Here is a 24,095-nt window from a genome sequence, read left to right on the forward strand (position 1 = left end):
CTTGACATTTAAACTTTTCTGATGTGCCCTGATGGTTCACCAGCCCCCAGAACTCAACCGGGCAGCTCTGTTTCCCCACAGTTCCCCTAACTCAGCAGGGCATCCCAGACAGGACCAGTTGTTATTTACAAGTGCAATTCAGCTGTCGCTGTGTCTTTGAACACACAGGGTTGTTGCTGTGGGATTTTAATTGCCATTTTCCTCTGTATAATTATAATAAAATGAAAAAATGGGATAGTCTCCAAAATCTGAATTAATTTCATGAGTACTTCTTGAGGGGAAAAATATGTATAAATATGATAATTGTTACTTGCCTTTAGCAGAACTAGAGAATTTTACCTGGCTGAAAATAAAATATAGTCATTTTAAATGGAAGAAAAATTAGTCTGATACTTTTTGTGGCTGAGAATCAGAATTACTAACATGGATGGGAAATGATAAATAACTCTGGATATAAGTTTCAAATAGAACACAGGGAACAAGCTATAACTCTCTGGAGCCAGCTTGCCTTATGCTGGTCTGGGCTTTTTTCTCCCCAGGGTTCATCATTGGTATTTACACATTTCTCAATAAAATGGCATAACCCCCAAATCAAACATTCCTTCATGCTTGGAAACAGGCATTTCACCTGCTTACTCCGCTCTGTAAGGGTGACAATGAGCATGTAGCAGAGAAAAATGAAACGACAAAAAGAGAAGGTTTTTTTTCTTTTCTTCTTTTTAATTCTCTGGGCCCCTAGTGTTTCACTCTGCAGACTTACTAAGCACCTGATGGGCATGTTTATAAAGACTTGGATGGTCACTTTATTTGGAATGACAAACTCTCCGCTCTACATAATGAGGTCAGTGAAGCATCCAGAAAAGAAATGTATAATTTGGTAGCTTGGGTCTGTAAGCACAGCCCTGCTGTGGCTATTTAAGTTTAATGAAGCAGCTACTTTGCCGCTAACACGCTCTTAGTGAATAGCCTCCTTGGCATGTTTTTGAAAACTTCAATGTTGCTGGTAATCATGTCCCAGCCATCTCCTTGGAGAGCCTTTGTGCCCTGTTCTCAGAAGAAATATGCTGCTTTTACATGTTAATGGTTTTGAAATTAGTCATTTGCTCCGTTTTCATTGGAAAGGAAGGTCAGTGTGTGATTTCTTGCCTGCCTTCATTTTCTCTGAACATACAGAATTCTAACTCAGTTCATCAGCCATGCAGTGCACTGTCTGGTTATAACATGCCTGAAAACCCAGGGAAATATTCTATCAAAGAGTGTTCCTATTCTCAGAGACTGTTCTTAGAATTCAACTCAGAGGGGAAAGTTCCTGGACAGGTCATTATTGCTATTTTCCCCCTTTCAGTTACCAACCGACTTGTATTATCCATTCCTTGGCCTCATTAGAGGAGGACTTGCTCCATGAGTATGCAGCTCCTCGAAAAAGGCTAAGGGACACTTTAGAGACCCTTTTTGAAGCAGATTTGCTCATGTAAAACTAAAGTCAGGTTTCCGAATCCTGGATCAGCTTTAACGATGCACAGCTCTGTGGGAGCAGAAAGCCATCTAGCCATGCCATAGTTCTGCACTTTCATTCCCTCAAATTTAGAGCATGGAGTGCTGTCCTCTGATTTAGCAAATACATGATTGCTAGTGTTGTTATTGTCACTGAGCATGTCCGACTCTTTGCAACTCCATGGACTGCAGCACACCAGGCTTCCTCGTCCTTCATTATCTCCTGGACTTTGCTCAAATTTATGTCCACTGAGTCAGTCATGCCATCCAACCATCTCGTCCTCTGCTGCCCCCTTCTCCTTCTGCCTTCAATCTTCCCCAGCATCAAGGGCTTTTCCAATCAAAAAGTGAGTCAGCTTTTCACATTAGGTGACCAAAGTATTGGAGCTTCAGCTCAGCAGCAGACCTTCCAGTGAATATTCAGGATTGATTCCCATTAGGATTGACTGGTTTGATCTCCTTGCAGTCCAAGGGACTCTCAAAAGTCTTCTCTAGCACCACAATTTGAAATCATCAATTCTTTGGTGCTCATCCGTCTTTATGGTCCAACTTTCACATCCATACATGACTACTGGAAAAGCCATGGCTTTAACTATACAGACCTTTGTCGGCAAAGTGATGTCTCTGCTTTTTAATATGCTGTCTATGTTTGTCATAGCTTTCCTTCCAAGGAGCAAGAGTCTTTTAATTTCATGGCTGCAGTCACTGTCTGCAATGGTTTTGGAGCCTAAGAAAATAAAATCTGTCACTACTTCCACTTTTGCCCCTTCTATCTGCCATGAAGTGATGAGACCAGATGCCATGATCTTAGCTTTTTGAATGTTGAGTTTTAAGCCAGCTTTTTCACTCCCTCTTTCACCCTCATTAAGAGACTCTTCAGTTCCTCTTCACTTTTTGCCATTAGAGTGGTATTATCTGCATATCTGAAGCTATTGATATTTCTCTCAGCAATCTTGATTCCAGCTTGTGATTCATCCAGCCTAGCATTTTGCATGATGTACTCTGCATATAAGTTAAATAAGCAGGGTGACAATATATAGCCTTGTCATACAGTGGACTCATGTACAAAGCCCACTCTGTTGTACGGAGCCTCATGGCTTTGCAGCCTTGGAGAGAGTCTGGGGAACACTCTAGACTATTTGGAGACCTATGCTTTTCTTTGGGAAATGAAAAGCAGGACTTGAAATGGTTAGACTCTGTACCACCAGAAACTTCATAGGAATATGCAGTAAACTCTCAAAAAATGCTTGTTTGAATGGATGAAAGAACAAGTGAATCCTTCTGTTGAAAACTATGATTGCAGAGATGATACACAGGACCCTTCCAGGTGTATTGTGACCTGAGGAGCCTATTTTTTAAAATCTCTGGAATTATCATTAGGGTTGAATTTGGAGGTCCAGGCTAGCTCTGGAATGCCCCTCTGAGCTTAGGCCTATTCAGCCCACTGCCCAGGCAGCCCACATGACCAGGTTAGTGCCAGCATACACACAGTATTATGCCCATTTACACCTTTAAATCCTGTGGATAATTTTTATACCCAAATAGAGTTGCCAACGTACCAGGTACCTCCCCCAAATAACTTTGTCATTTTACATCTGAGAAATTAAAGTTGACTTGGTACTGAAAACACAGATCTGATAGAAGCAGGCTTGAAAAAGTATCTGGGAGTGGCTTCTGTTTTATTTTTCAGTGTATTTATCATGCAATAGATTAGCTAAGATAAAGGTATGCATGCATTCTAAGTTGCTTCAGTAGTGTCCAGCTCTTTGTGGCTCTATAGACCATAGCCCACCAGGCTCCTCTATCCATGAGATTCTCCAGGCAAGAATACTGGGGTAGGTTCCCATGCCCTCCTTCAGGGGATCTTCCCAACCCAGGGATAGAACCCGCATCTCTTAAGTCTTCTGCATTGACAGGTTCTTTACCACCAGCGCCACCTGGGAAGCCCAAGATAAGGGTAGCTACGGTAACAAAGATATGAATACCAAACATAATAGCAATTTTTCATCATGGATCTTTACTAAACATTTCCATGGAAAAGTGCAACCTGTGTAGGGGGTATGGAGGTGACAGGTCTCGGGAGAATGAGAAGTTGGGTGCAAGGAAGATTCCCTTTGTACGCCCCACTGGGAGAAGACGGAGTGGTACAAGGTCAGGGCTCAAGTGTGATCTAAAGGGCGCAGTGGGTACAAACTGACCAGCGATGGAGGAAGACAGTTCTAGAAAACCGAAACAAGAGGCAGCTCAGGCCAGACAGAGAACAAGAAAGAAGGTTAATGCAGTAATAACATGTAAATATGCATAGCTCCCTGTGCATGGCTCATCCAACGTGCAGAGCACGTTCACATGTCTCATCCTATTTTAGACCTCACAAATAACCAGAAGAGGTGGCTCAGGAAGTATCAATACTCTGATTTCAAATGCAAAAAATCTCAGCAAAGTCTGAGAGACTGTGCAGTTTACTCCGGTGAGTGATGAGCCAGGGCGCAGGCTTTGATGTCCTGCTTCTAAGAACAGAGCCTTTCCTGTAACTCCACGATCTTTGCGGAGGTTCAGGGGCTGTGGGGCACAAAGGCTGCAGAGGTGAGCTCGGCTCGCTTCCCTGCCCTTCTCCCATGTCCTGTGCATGCATCCTCATGATGCCAGCCGTGTTCCCATGGAAATCACTCACCTTCAGCAGCCTGTTCAGCCATGATTAGCTGCAGCCTGGTTGGGTCCACGCTTTTATGAAACTGTACTCTAGCCTTTAAAGGGGTCATAGTTTCACAGACAGTCCTTTTTATCTTCACAATTGTGTAATCAGGCTTTCATTTCTGTAGCCACTCCTTTCTTTTTTATTTGTCTCCCTCTCACACACCTATTCCCAGTCCGCCCACTGAGTGCAGCAGAATTTGGCCAGTGCCAAATCATGTTTTATTCTCAGCCTGAGGAATTATATAAGGTGTCAAACCTAACCAAGAAAGAACTCCCATCAGTGTAATTTGAGGTTTCGCATTTATATGGACACCGCTCCCTCCCAGCATTAGTGTTTTTGTCCTGAGAAATCCAGAGAGCAGAATTCTTGGGGGAATTTTCTAGGAGCAGTATTAATGTTAACAAACAAAAAAAAGGCCATCAAATGGCACTTGACATTTTTCAGGAAAATCAGTGGAAGACCAGTGCTACGCTACAGACCCTGGCTAGGCTACAGCCTGACTATTTTTAGCATCCTCAGCAAGAGCCTGCTGTTCTCCTAAGTGGCTCTGGAAGAGACAGGGCAAACCAGTGGGCCATTTGTCACTGCCCCAGGTGCAAACGTGCATGCCAACTGATGCCCATGGCCTGCGAGAACCACTCCTGCCCCATGCCTTGATCTCAGCCTCAGGGCTTCTTTTTTACTGAGGCTGGGGAGACATGCTCCCCTCTCTCTTCTTCCACCTGATTAGACTCCCTCTTCTGGGGCTGGCGCCCACTCAGCCCTTCCCACCAAGGTCAAGGTGCCCATCCTCCATGTAATCCCTCCCGCCACATTTTCAATTCAAGACAGTCTTTCAGGAGCGTGGGGACTCACCTCTGGCATACTGGACTTAGTACGTCAGGATTATTCTGGTGTGTGGTGGTCAGCGGATGTGCTGGTGTGTTCTTCAGTGAGTATTGGACGCGAGTATCATTTCAATCAGGTGCTAAGATGGGTGCAGAGCATGAGGGAAAGAGCCAGGGCTTGCTTGCAGGAGAAGGCAAAGTAGAGGAGGAATCTTTTTCCTTTATGCCCAGTTCAGTGCCTGGTGCTCTCTGTGAAAGGAATAAACTGATCAGCTGGTGGGTAATAGCTCTGTTGCCTTTGAGAAGGCAAGTGAAATGAAGTAAAATTATACTTCTAAGGAACTCTACTTCCAGAACTGTTTTAAGGGCAATTTTATTGCAGATTTAGGTCATACATTTAGAACTACTACCTGTGTGTGTGTGTGTGTGTGTGTGCAGTCGCTCAGTTGTGTCTGACTCTTTGTGACACCATGGACTGTAGCCCACCAGGCTCCTCTGTCCAAGGGATTCTCCAGACAAGAATACTGGAGTGGGTAGCCATTTCCTTCTCCAGGGGATCTTCCAGACCAACGGGATCAAAGTGCGTCTCTTGCGTCTCCTGCCTTGGCAGGCAGGTTCTTTACCAACTGCGCCACCTGGGAAGCCCTCAGCGAGGGCTTAGTCTTAAGTTTATAAGTGAATGAACCTGGGGGCCTCCTGTGTCTAAGAGGCAGTCCCCTCATGAAGGGCAGCCTCCGCGCCGGCCGGCGGGGCCTCCTTTTCTCACCCTGCAGCCCTTCTCCTCCTCCTTGCAGCTCCATGGAATGGAGGGAGGGGGTGCCTGGGCCTCCGAGTTGGAGTTATGCAAAACCCGTAAATAGACTCTCGGAGCGCACCCAGACATAATGATTTCGTGCGGCAAGAAGGTCACCGTGTCTGCTTTTCCTGCCAACACACCCCTGGCTCTTAATCTATGGCTGCCTTGTGAAGCAAGAGAGCTGTGCCAGGAAGTTACACTTTGTGACTGTCAGGCACTATGAGAATTTAAAATCATGTCAGTGGGGTTTTATCAGAGCAGGCCAAGGGAAGAGGGGTTAGACATAGTTTTCAAAGCTGACCTTTGAACATCCTTTTTGTTCTGTGGTCTGAAAACTTTGGGAAAAAAAAAAAGATAAAGCTATCTGACCCCAGTTACAAATCAGCTCCACCCTGCCAATCCTGCCAAAACTTAAAAGGCTATCCACCCAAAAAGTTTACTGTGGTTATTCAAGTGGTGGCATTTTGAGTGAGTTTTATTTTCTTTGTGCTTTTCTGTACTTTCTTTAACATATATTTCTTGATTTTGTAATGTGAGAAAAAATAAAAGAGGCAAATCCTTTTTAACAAGCACCACTATACTAGCTGATCAGCTCATTGGGTTTTTTGAATGCTTGGTACCTGGGGGTTGAGAAGGCCGGAGGGTCCTGATAGCAGGAGCCCTGCCATCGCCTCACATCAGGCCTCAGACCATGGCTGGTGTCCACGGCCCCGGCCCCATTGCCAGTTTTCAAAGGGCTCCTGGGAGAGGCCAGACCGCAGACCCCGAGAGGACTAGAGGCAGCCAAGGAGGACAGGAAGGGGAGGCCAGCCAGGCTCCTCGGCAGGAAGGAGGGGATTCCATTCCCATCCGCTGGTCAGGGCTGCGGATATGTGCTTGTCAGCAGTGACCGCAGCAGCTCAAGTTCATCTGAAAACCCGGCATTCTCCTCCTGAGAATGTCCAGTGGATGGACATTGCTCTGGAAGTTGGGCAGAGTCTATTTTCCAGACCTGTAGGAGTCAAGTAAAATGTAGTAAATAGAGACAAATATCTAGTAGAAAATAACCCTTTGAGGAATTCCAAAAATCCTCTTAGGGTTGGGAGGCAGATTTATTTACACTTGGGGCCTTGACCACCCAGACCACTAATTGACAGGAGCTCAGTCTGTCTACCAGCCCTGCCACTGTCCACTGAGTCCTGGCTGTGCCGGGCTCAGAAGCTCGAGGTGAGCAGGCTGGGCGGAGACGGTATGTATGGACTGTGAAACTGTGTCCTCTCAACATTAGACATAAAAAACTGCCTCCTGCGAGTTTCTCTTAAGGCCTCTATTTCTTACACATCACATGCAAATCTATTATTGGATACAGTGGAGTTCCTTACTCCACTGGGTCTGAATGCTTTGAATTTGAGGTCAAGTTCAAGCCTACACTGCACAAATTGGAAACAGAATTTCTTGCAGTCTATGTGACAGGCCATGTGTCAGCGAGGTAAGGTCCTTATTAAGAATGGATTATTCGTAACAAGTGGTAGAGACCTCATTCACCTATGTGTTCACCTCTGAGAAGGCAGTGTCCCTAGATTTTAAATGGTACACAAAAAGAACCAAAAGCTTAGTACTAATGTATTTATTGTAATGTCCATTAAAAATATATATATAGGGACTTGCCTGGAGGTCTAGTGATTAAGACTTTGCCTTCCAGTGCAGGGGGTACAGTTTCAATCCCTGGTCCAGGAGCTATGATCCCACATGTCTCACCACCAAAATACTGAAACATATTATAGCAATATTGCAGCAAATTCAACAAAGACTTTACAAATGGCCCACATCCAAAAAAATAAACATCTTTAAAAGAAAATTGGTATAACAAGCTCATCAAACTTATCATTTCATGAATAACTTTAAGACAAGGCTAAAATAGGTTAACTTTTTAAAGCAAGCTAATTTTCAAGACACATTAAGTAGATAATTTTGTTACGGAACACAGATACGGGAAAAGTCAGAAAGGTGGTTCATTAACTGAGTGATTCACGTTTGGCAAATATTGCCCAGGAAGGTGCTATTTGGCCGAATTCACATGGTTTTGGGTTTTTTTCCCTCCTTTCTTTTTGCCTTTTTTCACTCTCTCTCTTTTTAATCTTAGCATCTCAGAATGAAGCTGCATAGAGGATAAATTGCTTCCAAGAAAAAAAATAGTTGCAAACGGTTTTAATAATGGTTCTAGTAACTCTGAGAGAGTGTCAACAAAGACTTATTGCTTCTCTGGCCCAGAGCGGGAGAACTGCTTATCTTCTCTTCAGGTCTGGCTGTAGGGCCCACCATGCCCTCCCCTCTCCGATCCTCGGTGTTTACATACACTGACACGCTCACTGTCCTGTTCATAACCATATCTACGGTTTCTCACGGGCTGAGTGTGTGCGTGTGCTTTGCAAATGGTTGCAAGACAAAGTACCACCTGTTATTTCTATTAAATCATGACATGATGATGGTGGCCATAATTCTCCGTTTTCTATTAAGTACCCTGCCCAAGTAAACTGTTTTCTGATCTCTCTTAGATGGAAATCCTGTATGAATGTGGAAGCCATTAGCAGAGTAATTGCTGTCTGTTACCATGACAACCAGCCGCTGCAGTCACCTGCCCGAAGTGCTGCCAGACTGCACCGGCTCTGCTGCACCCGTGGTGAAGACCGTGGAGGACTGTGGCAGCCTGGTGAATGGGCAGCCGCAGTATGTCATGCAAGTTTCCGCTAAGGACGGGCAGCTGCTGTCAACAGTAGTGCGGACCCTTGCCACCCAGAGGTAGTACCACCATTAAAATCAATGAATCTGTAATTGATCCCGAGCGCTTTCTGTCAGATGTGAAATGCCGAAGGGAATGTAATTAGTGCTCAGGTCTTTGTGTCAGGTGAGAGGAGGTACTGGAGAGAGAAAAAAAAAAAAAACTACACAAGTTCTGTTATTGCTGTTTCTATAGCAATGGGGTAAAAAGCTAAAACTCACACTGTGGAGTTTTCTGCTTAAAGTCACACTCGCAGAGAGCCAGGCAGGGAAGGATCCCACAAGGCGCAGGGTCACTTGCTTAACATTTGTTATTTTGACCTTGCAACAGTAATTACTTTCTTGTCAACTTCAGGTACTAACAAAGGTAGCCCCCTTTGTTAGGATAGAACCAAGAAGGCCTCTGGTTTCAGGTGCCTGAGCCAAAGTGATTGGATACGTGGGTAAAACTTTTGAAGTGACGTTCTGGTGTGCAGGCTAGCACCCCGTGATGGGGGCCCATTCAGCGCAGCTTCCTGGGGGTTCCTCGGGCACATCCCCATTTGGGGGCTTCTTCTGCTGCCTCCTCCTTTGCCCTCCACATGCCCCCTCCACGATCCTTGATACACACTCTGCCCTGTGAAGTACTATCACAGCTCGTCTCCCCTGAGTGATGAGCTGAGCCAGACTGAAGGCTTTGAGCAGCCCAGACATGGTTTATCCAGGCCAGCGCTGTGTCCTCGGAGGTCTCCTCTGGTGCTCTTGCCACCCACTGGCAGGTGGAGAGCCACAGGCTGCCTGGCCACTAAGTGCTCCTCGGCTTCTCCATTTATTTCAGAATGAGTAAGCGGGACCTGACTTATGACTGTGAAATGTATTTCTATAGTAGACATGCCCTGTGACTTCACTGCTGACACGTCTGACCCTGAAACTTCGGGTCAGTCACTCAGACCTCGACTGCTTACCTTGGTCTGAGCAGTTCAGCCAGCTCCTCCAGTGCAGATACAGGCTCATCAACCCCTACGTGCAACAGGACCCCTGGTGATACCAGAGCACTCTCTGTGCCACCCCGAACCCCCTGGCCCCACGTGTGCTGGCCGCCAGACATGGGGTCGCCCGCCCACACATGTTATAAACATTATCCATGTGCCTTCGACTGTCAGTCCTGTGTGGCCTTCACAAAGGGAAGAAATTTAAAACAAAAAAAAAGTCAATATATATTTTTCTACCTCTGGGAAAACTTGTAACAGTTGGTTAGGACTCAGAATACAAGGAGGCAGTGAGTGTGAGTGCTCGGCCGTGAGCGGAGACAGACAGTTATCTGTCTGCACGCGCTCCTGTCGCCCTCGAGCCGTCAAACACCCCATCTGATCAGGAAGCACGGGCTGCAGAGCTGAAACGACCGAGACCTGGGAGCCAGCGTGTGTGTGTGTGTGCGCACGTGTGTGTATCAGGCATTTTCACATGTTCTCCTACCATATGGTAGTGTAAACCAGAACTTTTACAATTGTATAAGCATTTTGGTTCAGTGTGAATGATGGAGGCCAGGAATAATGAGAGAAAAAAGTCAGCTCTTTAAACTTTCTTTTCCCACCCCTGAGCATGTGGGGCTCCTTTTGGCAAGTGGGAAGGAGTCTCCTTTCCTCTTTTACTCCCCTTTTAGCCTTCACTCAGTCCCAGGATCATCCCCAGAAAAGCCTTTGGGAAAGAGCAGTGTTTTCGTGGCTGTTTCCACAAAGATGGAGCCAGAGAGAGTGGGGTTAGCATAAGCCTGGGTCACTGTAGGGGACAGGAAGAAGTAGGGAAAGGTGGGTAAAGAGTCTGGTCCTTGGGTTTGCACATACAGTGATGACGTTTAAAAATCTAATACCCTGTAAGGACCTCTAACAATATAAAAAGACATTGATCAGAGGCAGATAGCCCTCCAGTATCCATTGAGAACTGAGGCCATCTTATTGGAGCTTTCCCTTGGCCTTTGACATACGTGGTGAGGGCCATGTCATTTGATTTTCCCTGACCTGAGTTTTTCTACAAGTGAAAATAGTGAGCATTAACTAGGCACTTAGTACCTGCTGGTCCCTCATCTAAGCTTGTAGCCTGGATTACACTTTCTCATCCTCATAGTCACCATATGAGGACAGTACCCTGCTTTGTGCCCATTTTAGAGATGAGGAAGCTAAAGTCCAGAGAGAAGACATTATTTGCCCAAAGTGAGCCAGCTCATGTGCAGCAGAGCTGGGGCTTGAGCCCAAGTGGCATGACTCCAGAGCCTGCCTCACTAACCACAACACCATGAGTCCTCACAGGGGTGATGTTTCCAAGTTAAAGGCCGAGCCCTGGACTGAGGCCACCTTGGTAGGACATACCTTTACTGGCTTTCAGCTGAGTGTCCTCAGCAGCCCAAAGTGCAACATAGGAAAGCTCCAGCTCTGTGCTCCGGCTCAGGCTGCAGTTCTGTGTGGCGGCTTCAGGGTCGGCTGCCCATCTGTTTTCCTCCTCTCACTCTCCCATCCCACTAAAAAGAGAAAGGCAAAGAACCTCTGGGTATTCAAAAGTGTCCCGGCCTGGTTCAAAAGACTCAGTTTGTCTAGAAACTATAATCGGTGCTGTTTGCAAACAATTTCTTACTAGCAAAGGATGATTTTTATTTTTCAATTGATAGTTTGCCTGAACTACATCAACGTCCAAAGCAAAATTAACACATTGCTCCTTTTCCCTCACTATGTCCCTGGGTCCGCCTACTCTGGTATTAGCCACCCCCTAGTTCATTGTTTTGACAAAAGTAGATGCCCAAGGACCCTGGCCCCCATGGCCAAATGCCAGTGTAGATATTGGGTTTTAAAGCAGATGTATGTTCTGAGCAGCTGCCGCGGGGGAGGGTCCGAAGGCCCCAGAGCCGGAGGACCATGGCGTGGCGGTGGTTACCAGCCCGTGACCAGCAGGTGCCCCTCCTTCTCTTGCAGTCCCTTCAATGACCGGCCGATGTGCAGGATCTGCCACGAGGGCAGCAGTCAAGAGGACTTGCTCTCTCCGTGTGAATGTACAGGGACCTTGGGGACAATTCATCGGAGCTGCCTGGAACACTGGCTGTCGTCCTCAAACACCAGCTACTGTGAACTCTGCCACTTCAGGTTTGCAGTCGAGCGCAAACCCAGGCCGTTAGTGGAGGTCAGTAATTGGGGCACGTCTTGAAAACTTAGCTCTAATGAGCAAATGATGTCTGCTTTTATGCCCAGCTCACAGACCCTGTGCCGCTTCACTGAAGCATAGTAATAGCTGTGTGTGTACGTGTGTGTGCGCACGCGTATGTGTGTGTGTGACATGAGACACAGAGCCAGCACTCGGGAGCCAATGGCAGAAAGGTGACCTCTATGAAGTGGAGATGAGAGAGAAGAAGAAATCAGTGTGAGGAGATAGGGGACGTTTTAGAGACTTGATCTCCATTTTTCCATGCCTGTGACACGGAGCAAACAGATCAAACACTGTTCTCTTTGCACACCATTGCTCACCTTGAAGCAACAGATAAATGGGATTTGGGTTGCCTAGTCTGAGAAATCTTTGTAGAAAAGTATAACTGCATGTGTGTTCAGCCGCTTCAGTCGTATCCAACTCTTTGTGACCCTATGGACTGTAACCTGCCAGGCTCCTTGTACATAGGATTCCCCAGGCAAGAATACTGGAGTGGGGTGTAGTATAACGCACAAAGACCTACATTTGGGGGTTTGACTAGTTCTACACCTTAGGTAAGTGACTTCACCTCTTGGAGTTACTATGAGGGGTAAATGAATTAATATCTATAAAACATTCATAATATTAGGTATATATGCAAGAGTTTGAATTTTTAAAAATCTCTCCTAGGAAATGACACGCAAGCTTTTTTCAGCTAATAACCTAGTATTGATATCTCTTTTCTTAAAAGTGACGCTGCCAACCCAGCCATTAAAATGGCAGGACATTATCTTTCCTATTTTAGGAGCCACGTGATTCTTCTTTAGACCCAGGGTCCAGTCATGTATTGTTGTTCAGTTGCTAAATTGTGTCCGGTTCTTTGCCACCCCATGGACTGCAGCATGCCAGGCTTCGCTTCCTCCCCTGTCTCCCAGAGTTTGCTCAAATTCATGTCTGTTGAGTCAGTGATGCTACCTGTCTCATCCTCTGCTGCCTCCTTCTTTTACCTTCAATCTTTCTCCACATCAGTGTCTTTTCCACTGAGTTACCTCTTTGTATCAGGTGGCCAAGGTATTGGAGCTTCAGCTTCGGCATCAGTCCTTCCAGTGAATATTCAGGGTTGATTTCTTTTAGGATGGACTGGTTTGATCTTGTAGTCTAAGGGACTCTCAAGAGTCTTCTTCAGCACCACAATTCAAAAGCATCAATTCTTTGGTGCTCAGCCTTCTTTGTGGTCCAACTCTCACATCCATACATGACTACTGGACAAACTATAGCTTTGATTATACAGACCTTTGTCAGCAAAGAGGTATCTCTGCTTTTTAATATGCTGCCTGGGTTCATCACAGTTTTCCTTCCAAGGAGCAAGTGTCTTTGTATTAACTGGAGAAACTGGAAAAAAATTATTAAGTTATCTTTGCCTTCTCTCCTACTCCCCAGCTGCCAGCCAATCAAAAATTGCATATTGGCAACAATAAATATTCTAATACACTTGAACCAGAGCTAGCTGGAAGAGGCCAAGACATTGTGCCTATAATCCAGTTGGCTGATAACCTCATTTCAGCTGACTCAGTGGAACTTTGACACTAAACTAAAGCTAGAAATCAAGAAGCCCTTCTTGGAGGCTATTTAAAACAGCATGTTAGCTTGTTGGCACTAAGGTTCTAGAGCGCTCTGCTTATACATTCTCTTGGTTCTGACCTTGAAAATCTAATCAGGACCCATAACTGGGGGTTGTTTTAGCTGTGACCTCCTTGCCAAATGGCACAAAATTTATTTGACTTGCCCCAATAAACTCAATACTCCTTTTTAAGATTCTAGATCAAGTGACCTCTTAATTTAGGTGTCTTGCTGCTTGACATCTACTTCCAGAAATTCATTTCTGTAGAGTGCCATGAGGATTTAGCTCACTACCACCTTCCTTGAGATTTTCATTTCAGAACTTCTCTGCAGAGGAGGAAATATAATTAAATAATAAACAAAGGAGGCGAAGATTTTCAAGCCCAATGGCCAAAGTTAAAAAGAAGCCTATTTCTCCTTTCCAGAAACTTTGTGGAACCTCCCCAGCTTGATATTGCAGCTCTTTCTAGGGAAGCTGGCTTCCCAAAGAAAGAAAACCTTGCTTTGAAATGGGCTGTATCCAGTGGTCTTTTTTTTAAACTGGTCTTTCCCCAGTAGAGAAGACTTTTTAGTTGGCAAAAACCCCAGTATGTGTATGCATAATAGCTAACAAAGGCTGGAGTTGGGGGTGCATGCACGTCAGATAACACACATGTGTCAGGTCACGCAGAGAACCCTTGCAGTCTCAGAGAGGCACATGTACCCCCACACAGAGGTTTCTTCAGAGCCACGGGTGTCAGGCTGTAGATGGACTCCAGGATCTCAGACCACTGTCATTAAACAAGGAAACAGGGCAAAAGACCTTGAGAATGTGTGAGGTGCTCTGCACAATTTAGGGCCTCGCCTACAAAAACTTCACCCAAACGGTCACTGGTGGTGACATTTCCATTGCACAAATGGAATGTGACATTTTTCAGAGTTAATGATGATTGAACAAGTTGAAAGTGAAAGGCAGGCCTTCTCAAGCTGGGGGAGGCTGGCCGTTTGATCATCCGATGGCGAGATGAACTTGCTGTTTGACCACAAGCAATAAAAAGAAGTTGTCTTTGGTTTCTCAGCTGGAGGACAAATGAGAACCAGGTGCAGGAGGATTTTTAAACAAATGACATTACTAATTGACTTTTCTCCTCTTACCAAAGGGCAGGTTTATTCACAGTGAGCGTTGCTTCTCAATATGTTTACTTCAAGATGAAAATGAATCTTTTCAGCAAATCAGCAAAACCTGCCTATTTGGGTTTAAGCATTAGGAGTATTGTTACTTTATCATTTTCCCTCTTTAATTGCTTTAATCATTACTTTATTTACCAGTTGGTTCTGCCTTCTCATTAAAGCAAGAAAATTCCGTAACATTTCATTTCAAAATCAATGTGATAGTAACAACTCCCATTGCTAGAGGAAGCGGTTTAAAAAGCCATTTATAAATTTTATTTGTCAGCATCCAGACATTACATCAGTTGGAATTGCTTAACTCCGCAGACTCCCATTCTTTAGTAAACTCTCAGTCCTTCATCCACCGTAAGCCTTCATCTTCCTCAATCCCATTCTGAAGATACTTCCTCGCCTGTTGTTTCTTACATTCTCTGCAGCCAGCAACTGGATGTTCATTTTTAACAGATCAGGAACCCAAAGCTATCTTCTACACAGGCTGCTACATAAAGTCTTTCTTCCCTCTCCTTGCAAAGAATGAGTTTCTACTCAAAATGGCCAAGTCAATAGACTGATTATTAATAGCAACTCCAAACTGGGCATCACTTCTCCACTTTCCACTGACCATCTGGGTGACATACCTGTTTCTCTGAGCTGCAGTGTGGAGGGTGAACTGCAGATTCTCCGTGATCTCTTTGGTCTCCAAAAGGCTCAAATTCTTGTGCAAAACAACAACAACAACAACAAAACATTCTACACTTAAAATGAGCCCATTGTAAGGTGAGTAAGTTATACTGTGTTGGCCAAAAAGTCCATGCCGATTTTTCTATATGGTGTCACAGGAAAACCCAAATAAACTTTTTGGCCAACCCAGGGCTTCAGTAAGTTGCTGTGTGTATCTACTTACCTACCTACCTACATGGGGAGACTAATTCTTTTAGTCTTTTTAATTCATTTTCAGTTTTATACCCTAAATATTTTCTTGGTGCTAAGTAAGCTAGCATAACGAGGTAGTTTCAACCCAAGAGAGTTGGTTGGGTTTATTCAATTATGGGTGGATTTCCTCTACAGTCCAGCTAGTGTAAATCTCCTAAAAGATCTGTGTCTACTTGGGCAAAGTTTGAAAGGAAAGCATTCGAACTGTCCATAGCAAAAAGGAAAACGGATATAACCCACATACATTTCATACCTACCCAGCCAGCACTTCTCTCAGGAAGGCTACATATTTTTGTTGATGATGGAAAATGTGTCCAGTGGCAATTTGTCAGATGAATTAGCCCCAAGAATATTGACCTGGTAGAATGCAGTAAATAGACAGCCACTAACCATAAAAGGATTCACGGAATGACTGGCCTAGGTGGTTTTATGGTCTCCTCTCTACTCATTTTCAGTTTTCCTCATTTCTGTCTGTAAGATGAACTCTAATACCATTCTTTTATAAGGGTGAAATACAGCAAACCAATAAAAATAGCACAATTTGTTCCCAAAAATGTGTGCCTTGACTTCCGCCTTTTGCCGTGATTGTATATCTGATTGAGCAGTTTGCCAAGGAAATCCGGCTTTCTATGTGCAGATAGCGTACTTGCAACATCAGCTTCTAGGATGGGAATATCTGCCAATGGGCTTTCCTAAGACATGTATCAGTAACACCTGCCCTTGCCCGGGAAACTCATGAAGTAATAGATCAGCTCAACAATGTCAAGATTAAAATGAAACAGCCAGGAAATGGTGGAAATCTGCAGGAAAGGCTTCCTAGGATCTGATCTGTCCCCAAACAGGAAAACATGGTGATTTTTCACAGAAGAAGTGATTAGGTTTTCGTATTCCTATTTCCCTTTACACAACCCCAGCTGATTGATAGGAATTGTATGAACAATTTAAAAGCTGTTCCCGGTGAGTCTGAGGTTGAGCTAAATTGAAACTGAGAGTGTTTTCACACATATCAGTTACTCAGAATAATGGAATATAAAGCTTGGGAGATGAGGATTAAAGACTTTGTTTTTTCAAACTTTTCATTTATAATTTTTTAAGTCACTGGAGGAAAATGGTTTGAAAGTGTGCCGAGGATTCAGTGTCATCTTCAGCTATACAAAAGGGAGCAGAGTTGAACTGCTGTGAAGAAATGACTTTGTACCTTGGTGCTTGGCTATTTAATAGATTTGAGACTTCACTGAAGCCCTCCTACTATGTTTCTGTCAGGCTTAGGAAAGGATGTTGCTCACTTCATCGTAGTCGGTTTGGTTTCTTTTTTTTTTTTATATTGGAGTATAGTTGATTAACAAGTGTTAGTTTCAGGGGCACAGCACAGTGATTCAACTATACATATACATGTACCCAATCTTTTTCAAGTTCTTTTCCCATGTAGGTTATTACAGAGTATTGAGTAGAGTTCCCTGCGCTATACAGTAGGTCCTCATTGGTTATCTGTTTTAAAATATAGCAGTATGTACATATGTATCCTTCTAGGTTAAAATGTGCTGGCATGCTGCAGTCCATGGGGTCGCAGAGTCAGACGTGACCGAGCGACTGAACAACAAGGTTAAAATGTGAACTTTTGGTTTCAAAGTGTTCGTTTTCATCAGCAAACCGCTGTAGCCTTGGGATAATTAAGGAATGACACCAGAGAGGACAGAAACTGATGGAGGAAGCTTCCCAGGCATGAGGACCCCCTACTTCCTCAAAGGAAGGTGGGCAACCTCCCCTCTTCATTCCAGGCGGTGAGCAAAGCACAGCCCAAGAGTAAGGTGGCAGGACCGTAATCACAGCACGTGATAGGCCATCACAAAGCCTCTGTTCATTAAACAGACAGATAAATAGAGAATCTTCCTCCCAACTGCAAACCATATATCATATTTGGAGCCTGTGGTTGTACATCAAAGAGAATGACCCTTTGCCCTTCAGTTCAAGACAGACACAGTTGGACAAGGGTTTGTATAATATAAAACCAGCACCACTGCTTTGAGCCACATAGCAAAAGTGATGATTCTGACAAATTCTGCCTGCCTTCTAGTCATCAGTCCTCGGCCAGTGGCAGGAGCCCTGTTCCACTGGCAACCAGTGAGGAGAAAACGTGTGCTTCAGAGTTTGGCCAGGAGACGCTGACCAGAGTTAGAGGAGGGAGACTGGGAGTCGGGAGGGTCAGGCCGACTGGGAAGATCCAGGCCCAGCTGGACTTTGCAAGCTTTTTGGAATGCAAGCTCTGGGCAAGCAAAGTCTTCAGCATGGTGTGCGGGGGAAAAGATGGTCTTGCCCATGTGGTAGATGAAGGCACGGGTTTGCTGTGGGCCTCCCTGGTGGCTCAGATGGTAAAGAATCTGCCTGCAATGCAGGAGACCCAGGTTTGATCCCTTGGAAAAGCCCATGGAAGTCCAGTCCAGTATTCTTGCCTGGAGAACTCGATGGACAGAGGAGCCTGGCGGGCTGCAGTCCATGGTCTCACAAAGAGTCAGACACAGAGTGATTAACACTCACTCACTCCCTTGCGGTCAAAATCCCAGCAAGCAGCAAGGAAGGTCTCAGGTTACCGATCTCAGGCTTTGCTCTCCTCCTGTGTTCTGGAGGGACAAGGAAAAGCCGCACGCAGTGTCTGAGCAGTGGGATGGGGAATGGATTTACCTGAATCCACCTGGCACTCCCACTTCCCTCCCTCCTGTCCTCCAGGCATGGGGCCTCAGCTTCCCCAGGGCTGATCAGGCCCTTCCTCTGCAGCCCTGTCTCCTGGAGGCAGCTCTTCCACCTGCTCCAGTCCAGGCTGAGGCTCCCAAAGCCAAGAGCAAAGGAAAGATGACATAACAGAAAGGGGGCGTGGTGAGGGACTTTTGTGTCTATTTTTCAGAGAACACAACAAAAGCCCCTCGCACTGAGTGACATCTGTGCTGGTGACTTTTCCTAGCAGGGCTTAACACCCCGGCTGTGGCTGCTGTTGTAGAACCAGCTGGCTGCCCACTACCTCAGTGAGAACCTGAACAAATCATTCCTCCTCTGAATGCGTCAGTCTTCTCACCAGTAAAACAGAGCAGAACTAGCCAGAGGGTGACCTCATTCTTGCACACAGCTGTGCTCTATTGAATTAATGCTCTTTTTAAAAATTGAATGCCTTCAGGTTGGACATGCATGCACTGTCTAGTTCCCAAGGGTCTTGCCTTCTGCTTATACCCACCCAGTCCTCTTCACCCTCTGCAGCATGTGCCTGCTTTTTACATTTGAGATTCCAAACTTGCGTGGCATCCCCTACCTTTAAAACCTAACACTAGACAGTGTATTAAAAAGCAGAGACATCACTTTGCTGACAAAGGTCCATACAGTCAAAGCTATGGTCTTTCCAATAGTCATGTATGGATGCGAGAGTTGGACCAGAAAGAAGGCTGAGCGCCAAAGAATGATGCTTTCAAACTGTGGTGCTGGAGAAAACTCTTGAGAGTCCCTTGGACTGAAAGGAGATCAAACCAGTCAATCCTAAAGGAGATCAACCCTGAGTACTCATTGGAAGCACTGATGCTGAAGCTGAAGCTCCAATACTCTGGCCGCCTGATATGAAGAGCCGACTCAGGAAAAGATCCTGATGCTGGGAAAGATTGAGAGCAAAAGAAGAGAGTGGCAGAGGATGAGACGGTTGGATAGCATCACCAATTCAGTGGCCGAGAACGTGGGCAAACTCCGGGAGATGGTAAGGGACAGGGAGCTGTGGCCTGCTGCACCCACTGAACTGCAGAGTCAGACATGAGTTAGCAACTGAACAACAACCCCACCTCTAAAAGAATTTCCGAATGGTATGTGATTTCTTTCTACAAACATCTTTCTCCCAAGGTAGTACAGACTGAACTTAATGATCTCCTCCTATTGTCCCCACATTATGAGTGAGCTGAAATGACTGGTTCAAACTCACACAATTAATGAGCCGGTAGGAGAGAGAATACTAGCACAGACAGTGGTGAGAAGTACCGTGCGCTGCAGCTGCCTTAGTGTTGGCCAAGCACTTCCTTGCCTGCCCTGTCACCAGCCTCCCCATCCTTTGTCCAGTAGTTGAGATGACCTGCCTGATGACTAAAGTCTAGAGACGCTTAATCCTACAGTTGTTCGGATTTGGATTTTTCTCTTGATTCTGGTGGCTAATTTGGCAGTTCCTTCGTTACTTAAAGCTTAGTTACAAAGAAGCTGTTTTAAGGTATCTATTAAATTCACAGCTTGCTTCATTAAAAATCACTTCATTTAAAAAGGCAAGCCAACTGAAGTGTTCACATGGCCATGCCAGATGGAAGGGAGCTAACTGCTTGGTGCCTAGGTGTTCAGCCCATCCACTGCTGGGAATGGACTAATTTGGAGGGGAAATCCTGTTCCCTGCATAAAAAGAATTACAGGACCAATTCTAGCATTTTAACTTGTATTGACACTTGCAGTGACTTGGGTTGAGATACAAATTAGAAATCATGTTTTTGAAAGGACCTTTCTCAGACTTCCCTGGTGGCTCAGTGAATAAGAATCCACCTGCCAACGCAGGAGACACAGGTTCGGTCCCTGACCTGGGAAGATCCCACATGCCTCGGAACAATTAAGCCCGTGTGCCACTACTGTTGAGCCAGCAAACTGCAACCACTGAGCCCACGTGCTGCAGCTGCTGAGGCGCATGCACCCTAGAGCCCACGCTCCACAAGAGAAGCCCCCACAATAAGAAGCCCAAGCTCCGCAACGAAGAGTAGTCCCTGCCTACCACCACGAGAGAAAGCCTGTGCAAAGCAACAAAGATCCAGTGCAGCCAAAAACAAACCAATTACATTTTTAAAATATAAATTTAAAAAGAGGACCTTTCTCCATCCTAGTAGCTGCCTTCAGCCTCTCCTCATCTGCGGGTCCCTGGAATAGAGGCCAGCCCCTTTGAGCTCCCTCCAAATGTAACAACAAACAGTACAGCCGTGCTGGCCACCAAAGGGCCCACTTCTTTGAAAGGCAGACAGTTGGAAGCCATTATATCGGAGTTTGGGGGGTTGTGGGGGTTGGAGAAGAAAGTGTCCCCAGCTGGGCAGAGAGCTTTGTAAAGGCAAGTGTGATCAAGAAGCAGTGAAATGTCACTGTGTAACTACACCAAGTAATCATCTCTCCCCTAAGTCCTGCTGAAATAACAAGGCACAATTAGCTCACAGGAGTGGCCCTGTGCAGGTGAAGGCACCAGGATGAACTGAAGGCAGTCATAAATTGCATGAGCCCTGGTGCAAATTTCAGACAGAGTTATCAGATATGCATAAAACTCCACACTGAGGGCATCTGCCTGCCCTTCTCTTGCCTTTTCAGTTTTAAGTGTCAACACCTGCCACTTTTAATGCCAAAGAAAGAATACACATTTTGAAATACATAATGGTCTGAAATATTGTGAACAGTACATGATTATGGTTAAATGCTGCCTAATGGACAATTATATTCGAATGAGCCAAATGGAGAAGTATCTTCAGTTAGGCAGTAGGAACCCAGTGGTCATTTATTCACTGAATAACACCCTTCTTTGCCCATTTATGCTAAGATCTCCATTTTCTAGCATAGGCACAGATCTTGACATGATATTCCAATCCAGTGGCATTCATTAATTTCACTTTGAGTCCATCTATTTTTACCCTCAAGATATTCACACCCCAGAGTTTTCTCTTCTTAAATTATTTAACCATTTCCTAGGCAAAGGAGAGAGATGTATATCGTGCATTTTATATCGCCATCTTATTTTAGTGTATCTGGTATCCCTATAATAGATATTATCTCATTTTATAGATAAAGAAGCTGAGATTCTGAGATGTAGTCACTCATCAGAGATCTTAAAGACTTTCAGCCACAGGGAAGTAAGCAGAGAGGGTAGATGAATTCAGGTTCCTCTGGCTCCAGAGTCCGTGCACTTGCCACCATACCTGCCTGGCTTCCTCCTTCCTGGCTCAAGAGGTCTTTCCACTTGCTCATTGACATGTTAACACACAAGCACACAGAGAACTGAGGGCTTCTCTACCAATAGCCAGAGTTTCTAAGGGACTATATGTACTTTAGAAAGGGAAGCATGGAAAAGGTGATGACTAAAGCCCTGATGTGCCTCTTGACATTGACCCATCTATTGAATACAGAGCTCTTGGTGGGGAGGGAGAGGCAAACAGGCCGAGCAGAGAGGATTTTTAGGGCAGTGAGCCTATTCTGTCTCATACCACAGTTGTGGCTGTGTGTCATTATACATTTGTCCAAACCCACTGAACATACACCAAGAGTGATATACATTCATGCTGTTCGTTGGAAGGACTGATGCTGAGGCTGAAACTCCAGTACTTTGGCCACCTCATGCGAAGAGTTGACTCATTGGAAAAGACTCTGATGCTGGGAGGGATTGGGGGCAGGAGGAGAAGGGGACGACAGAGGATAAGATGGCTGGATGGCATCACTGCCTTGATGGACATGAGTCTGAGTGAACTCCGGGAGTTGGTGATGGACAGGGAGGCCTGGCGTGCTGGGATTCATGGGGTCGCAAAGACTCAGACACGACTGAGCAACTGAATGGAACTGAACTGAAACTATGAACTTTAGGTAACAGTGTAGGTCCATCAATTGTAACAAACGTAGCACTCTTGACGTGAGGATGTTGATAGTGGGGGAGGCAGGGGATATATGGGGACTCTGCACTGTGCACTCAATTTTGCTGTGAATATAAAACCACCTCTAAAAAATGAAGTGTATTAAAAATACCACAACAATGAGCTGTGCCAGACTGGGTGCTGGGCAAGTGGAATGGCATTTCTTCTCCGTGCTTCTGATACTCTGGGCTTGTTGGGAAACAAAGCTCAGAGGTACACCACCCTATTAGAAGCCAGAGAAGTCATTCTTCATTTCCAAGGGACTTTATATGCCCTGACTCTCTCCCTTTTCATCTAGTTACTCTTTCTCTGCATTTGTCTTCATTTCCATGAATCATGATGTCACTCACTTCTTCCAAGGTCTCTACTAGGAGAGATGTTATTAGAAAGCTTGGTGAACCCAAAATGTTTAAGAGCCTTTTCCCTCCTTTCAGGAGCAGGTTGTGAGGATTAATTGCTTATAATATGGTTGTACACACGTGTGAGGTGAATTTCTATAGACGCTGTCATCTATATAACTCAGATTGGTGAAACTGATTTTGCAACTCATGAAGGAAAACCCTGGTCTTTCTCTTGAATTATTTATATAATTGCCTCTGTTCTTTGCTTCCGTTTCTTGACAGGTGCAGCAAATTTGGGGAAAGATAAGAAAAACCCTGTCAGGTCTTGCGGCTTTGTGTTCCTCTTCCATTGTTCACTAAACGTATATTCCTGTACAGTGCCTCATAGCTGCCTACCTTCATTCATAAAGAAATAGGAACCCTGTGAGATTGCCTGGGATAAAATTGTTTCTTTGCAGTCCATTATTACAAAGCTGTAGGGATAGGTTTATGCTGTGACGGATATATGAGAACAAAGTTGTATTTGTGTGTGTCTAACATGAAAGAGAAAGAAAAATGCTTTTAAAGCTTTTAGTTTGGAACACTGAAAAACAGGCTTAATTCTTAGGTATGCCTCTTATTAAAATGTGTAAAAGATCTGTTTGTAAAGACTGAAGTCAGATTAAAAGAAGAAAATGAAATATTTTCTAATCATTGTCTTATCATCACTTCATCTCCAGCGATGCTATTAGAGACAGAAAGTTGGCAGAAAGGGTGAAGTTCAGAATCTTTTAGGGCTCTCAGGAAAAATGGCTAATGTCGTATATGAAATGCTGCTGGCAGGTAGGAACTGCAGGAAAGTTGTAAAATAGAATTTATGGGCATTAAGGACTTATATCTGTGTAGAATCAATAAAAACAGAAATCAGGAGATGAAGAGAAAATATTCACCGTGCTAGAAATTTCACCGTGCAACCTCTCCTAACACTTCGCTTACTTCCAAAGGCTAGCTGTTTGCCTTAACGCTGGTAGATGATGGGAGGAAAGGGATGAGAGATGAAAGTAATAAAATGGCTCTAATATTTTTCTAAACACTGGCTCATCTGCTTAAAAGCTATGACTTTAATGCTGAAACCCAGAAGTCATTCGTTCATCAAAATATATACACATTTTCAGCTGTTTGTAAGACATACCTGACAGATACATATATCTGAAAAATATCCCTATTAGATGAAGTTGTGGCAAGGTGGAAAGAAATACCTGCAAATCAGAATTCATGCAAGAGAAGGGATTCTTTAGGGAAATCTACAGGCCACTTCAGAATATTTTTACCAAGGGTGTTTTTCAGTCTCAGATTTTTAGAACACTTATTCAGACACAATTCATAGACCATATAGTCCACAGAAATTTTAGAACATTTTACCTGCAAAAGAAATATCACACACTTCAGCCTGAACTCTCCAGTCCTCATCTCTCTACCTTCACACCCTCCCCCAGCCCTAGGCAACCAAGAATCTATTTTATATCTCTGTGGATCGATCTGCCTGTTCTGGACATTTCCTATAAATGGAACCCTGCAGTTGAGACTGGCTTCCTTTATGCAGCATAAGGTTTGTAAGGTCCAATGTCAGAATTTATAGAAAGCATATCTTAAGCTTCCTTGCTATCATTTTCTTACTCCTTCACATTCTATTCACCTTAA

At 44.7% G+C, this 24,095-nt stretch overlaps 1 protein-coding gene across 3 annotated transcripts in view; it reads left to right on the plus strand.

Moving 5' to 3' along the window:
* The window catches only part of MARCHF3 (membrane associated ring-CH-type finger 3), a 154,421-nt gene that overhangs the window by 105,731 nt on the left and 24,595 nt on the right, over window positions 1-24,095 (plus strand). For all 3 annotated transcript variants that reach the window (XM_042250289.1, XM_004008661.5, XM_060415646.1), the window contains 2 exons: window positions 8,347-8,590; window positions 11,512-11,716. In XM_042250289.1, coding sequence (XP_042106223.1) covers window positions 8,403-8,590; window positions 11,512-11,716 — 393 coding nt within the window. In that variant the 5' untranslated portion in view covers window positions 8,347-8,402. The remainder of the gene's footprint in view (window positions 1-8,346; window positions 8,591-11,511; window positions 11,717-24,095) is intronic.

Source organism: Ovis aries, chromosome 5 (genome assembly GCF_016772045.2).
Source record: "Ovis aries strain OAR_USU_Benz2616 breed Rambouillet chromosome 5, ARS-UI_Ramb_v3.0, whole genome shotgun sequence".
Taxonomy (NCBI): domain Eukaryota; kingdom Metazoa; phylum Chordata; class Mammalia; order Artiodactyla; family Bovidae; genus Ovis; species Ovis aries.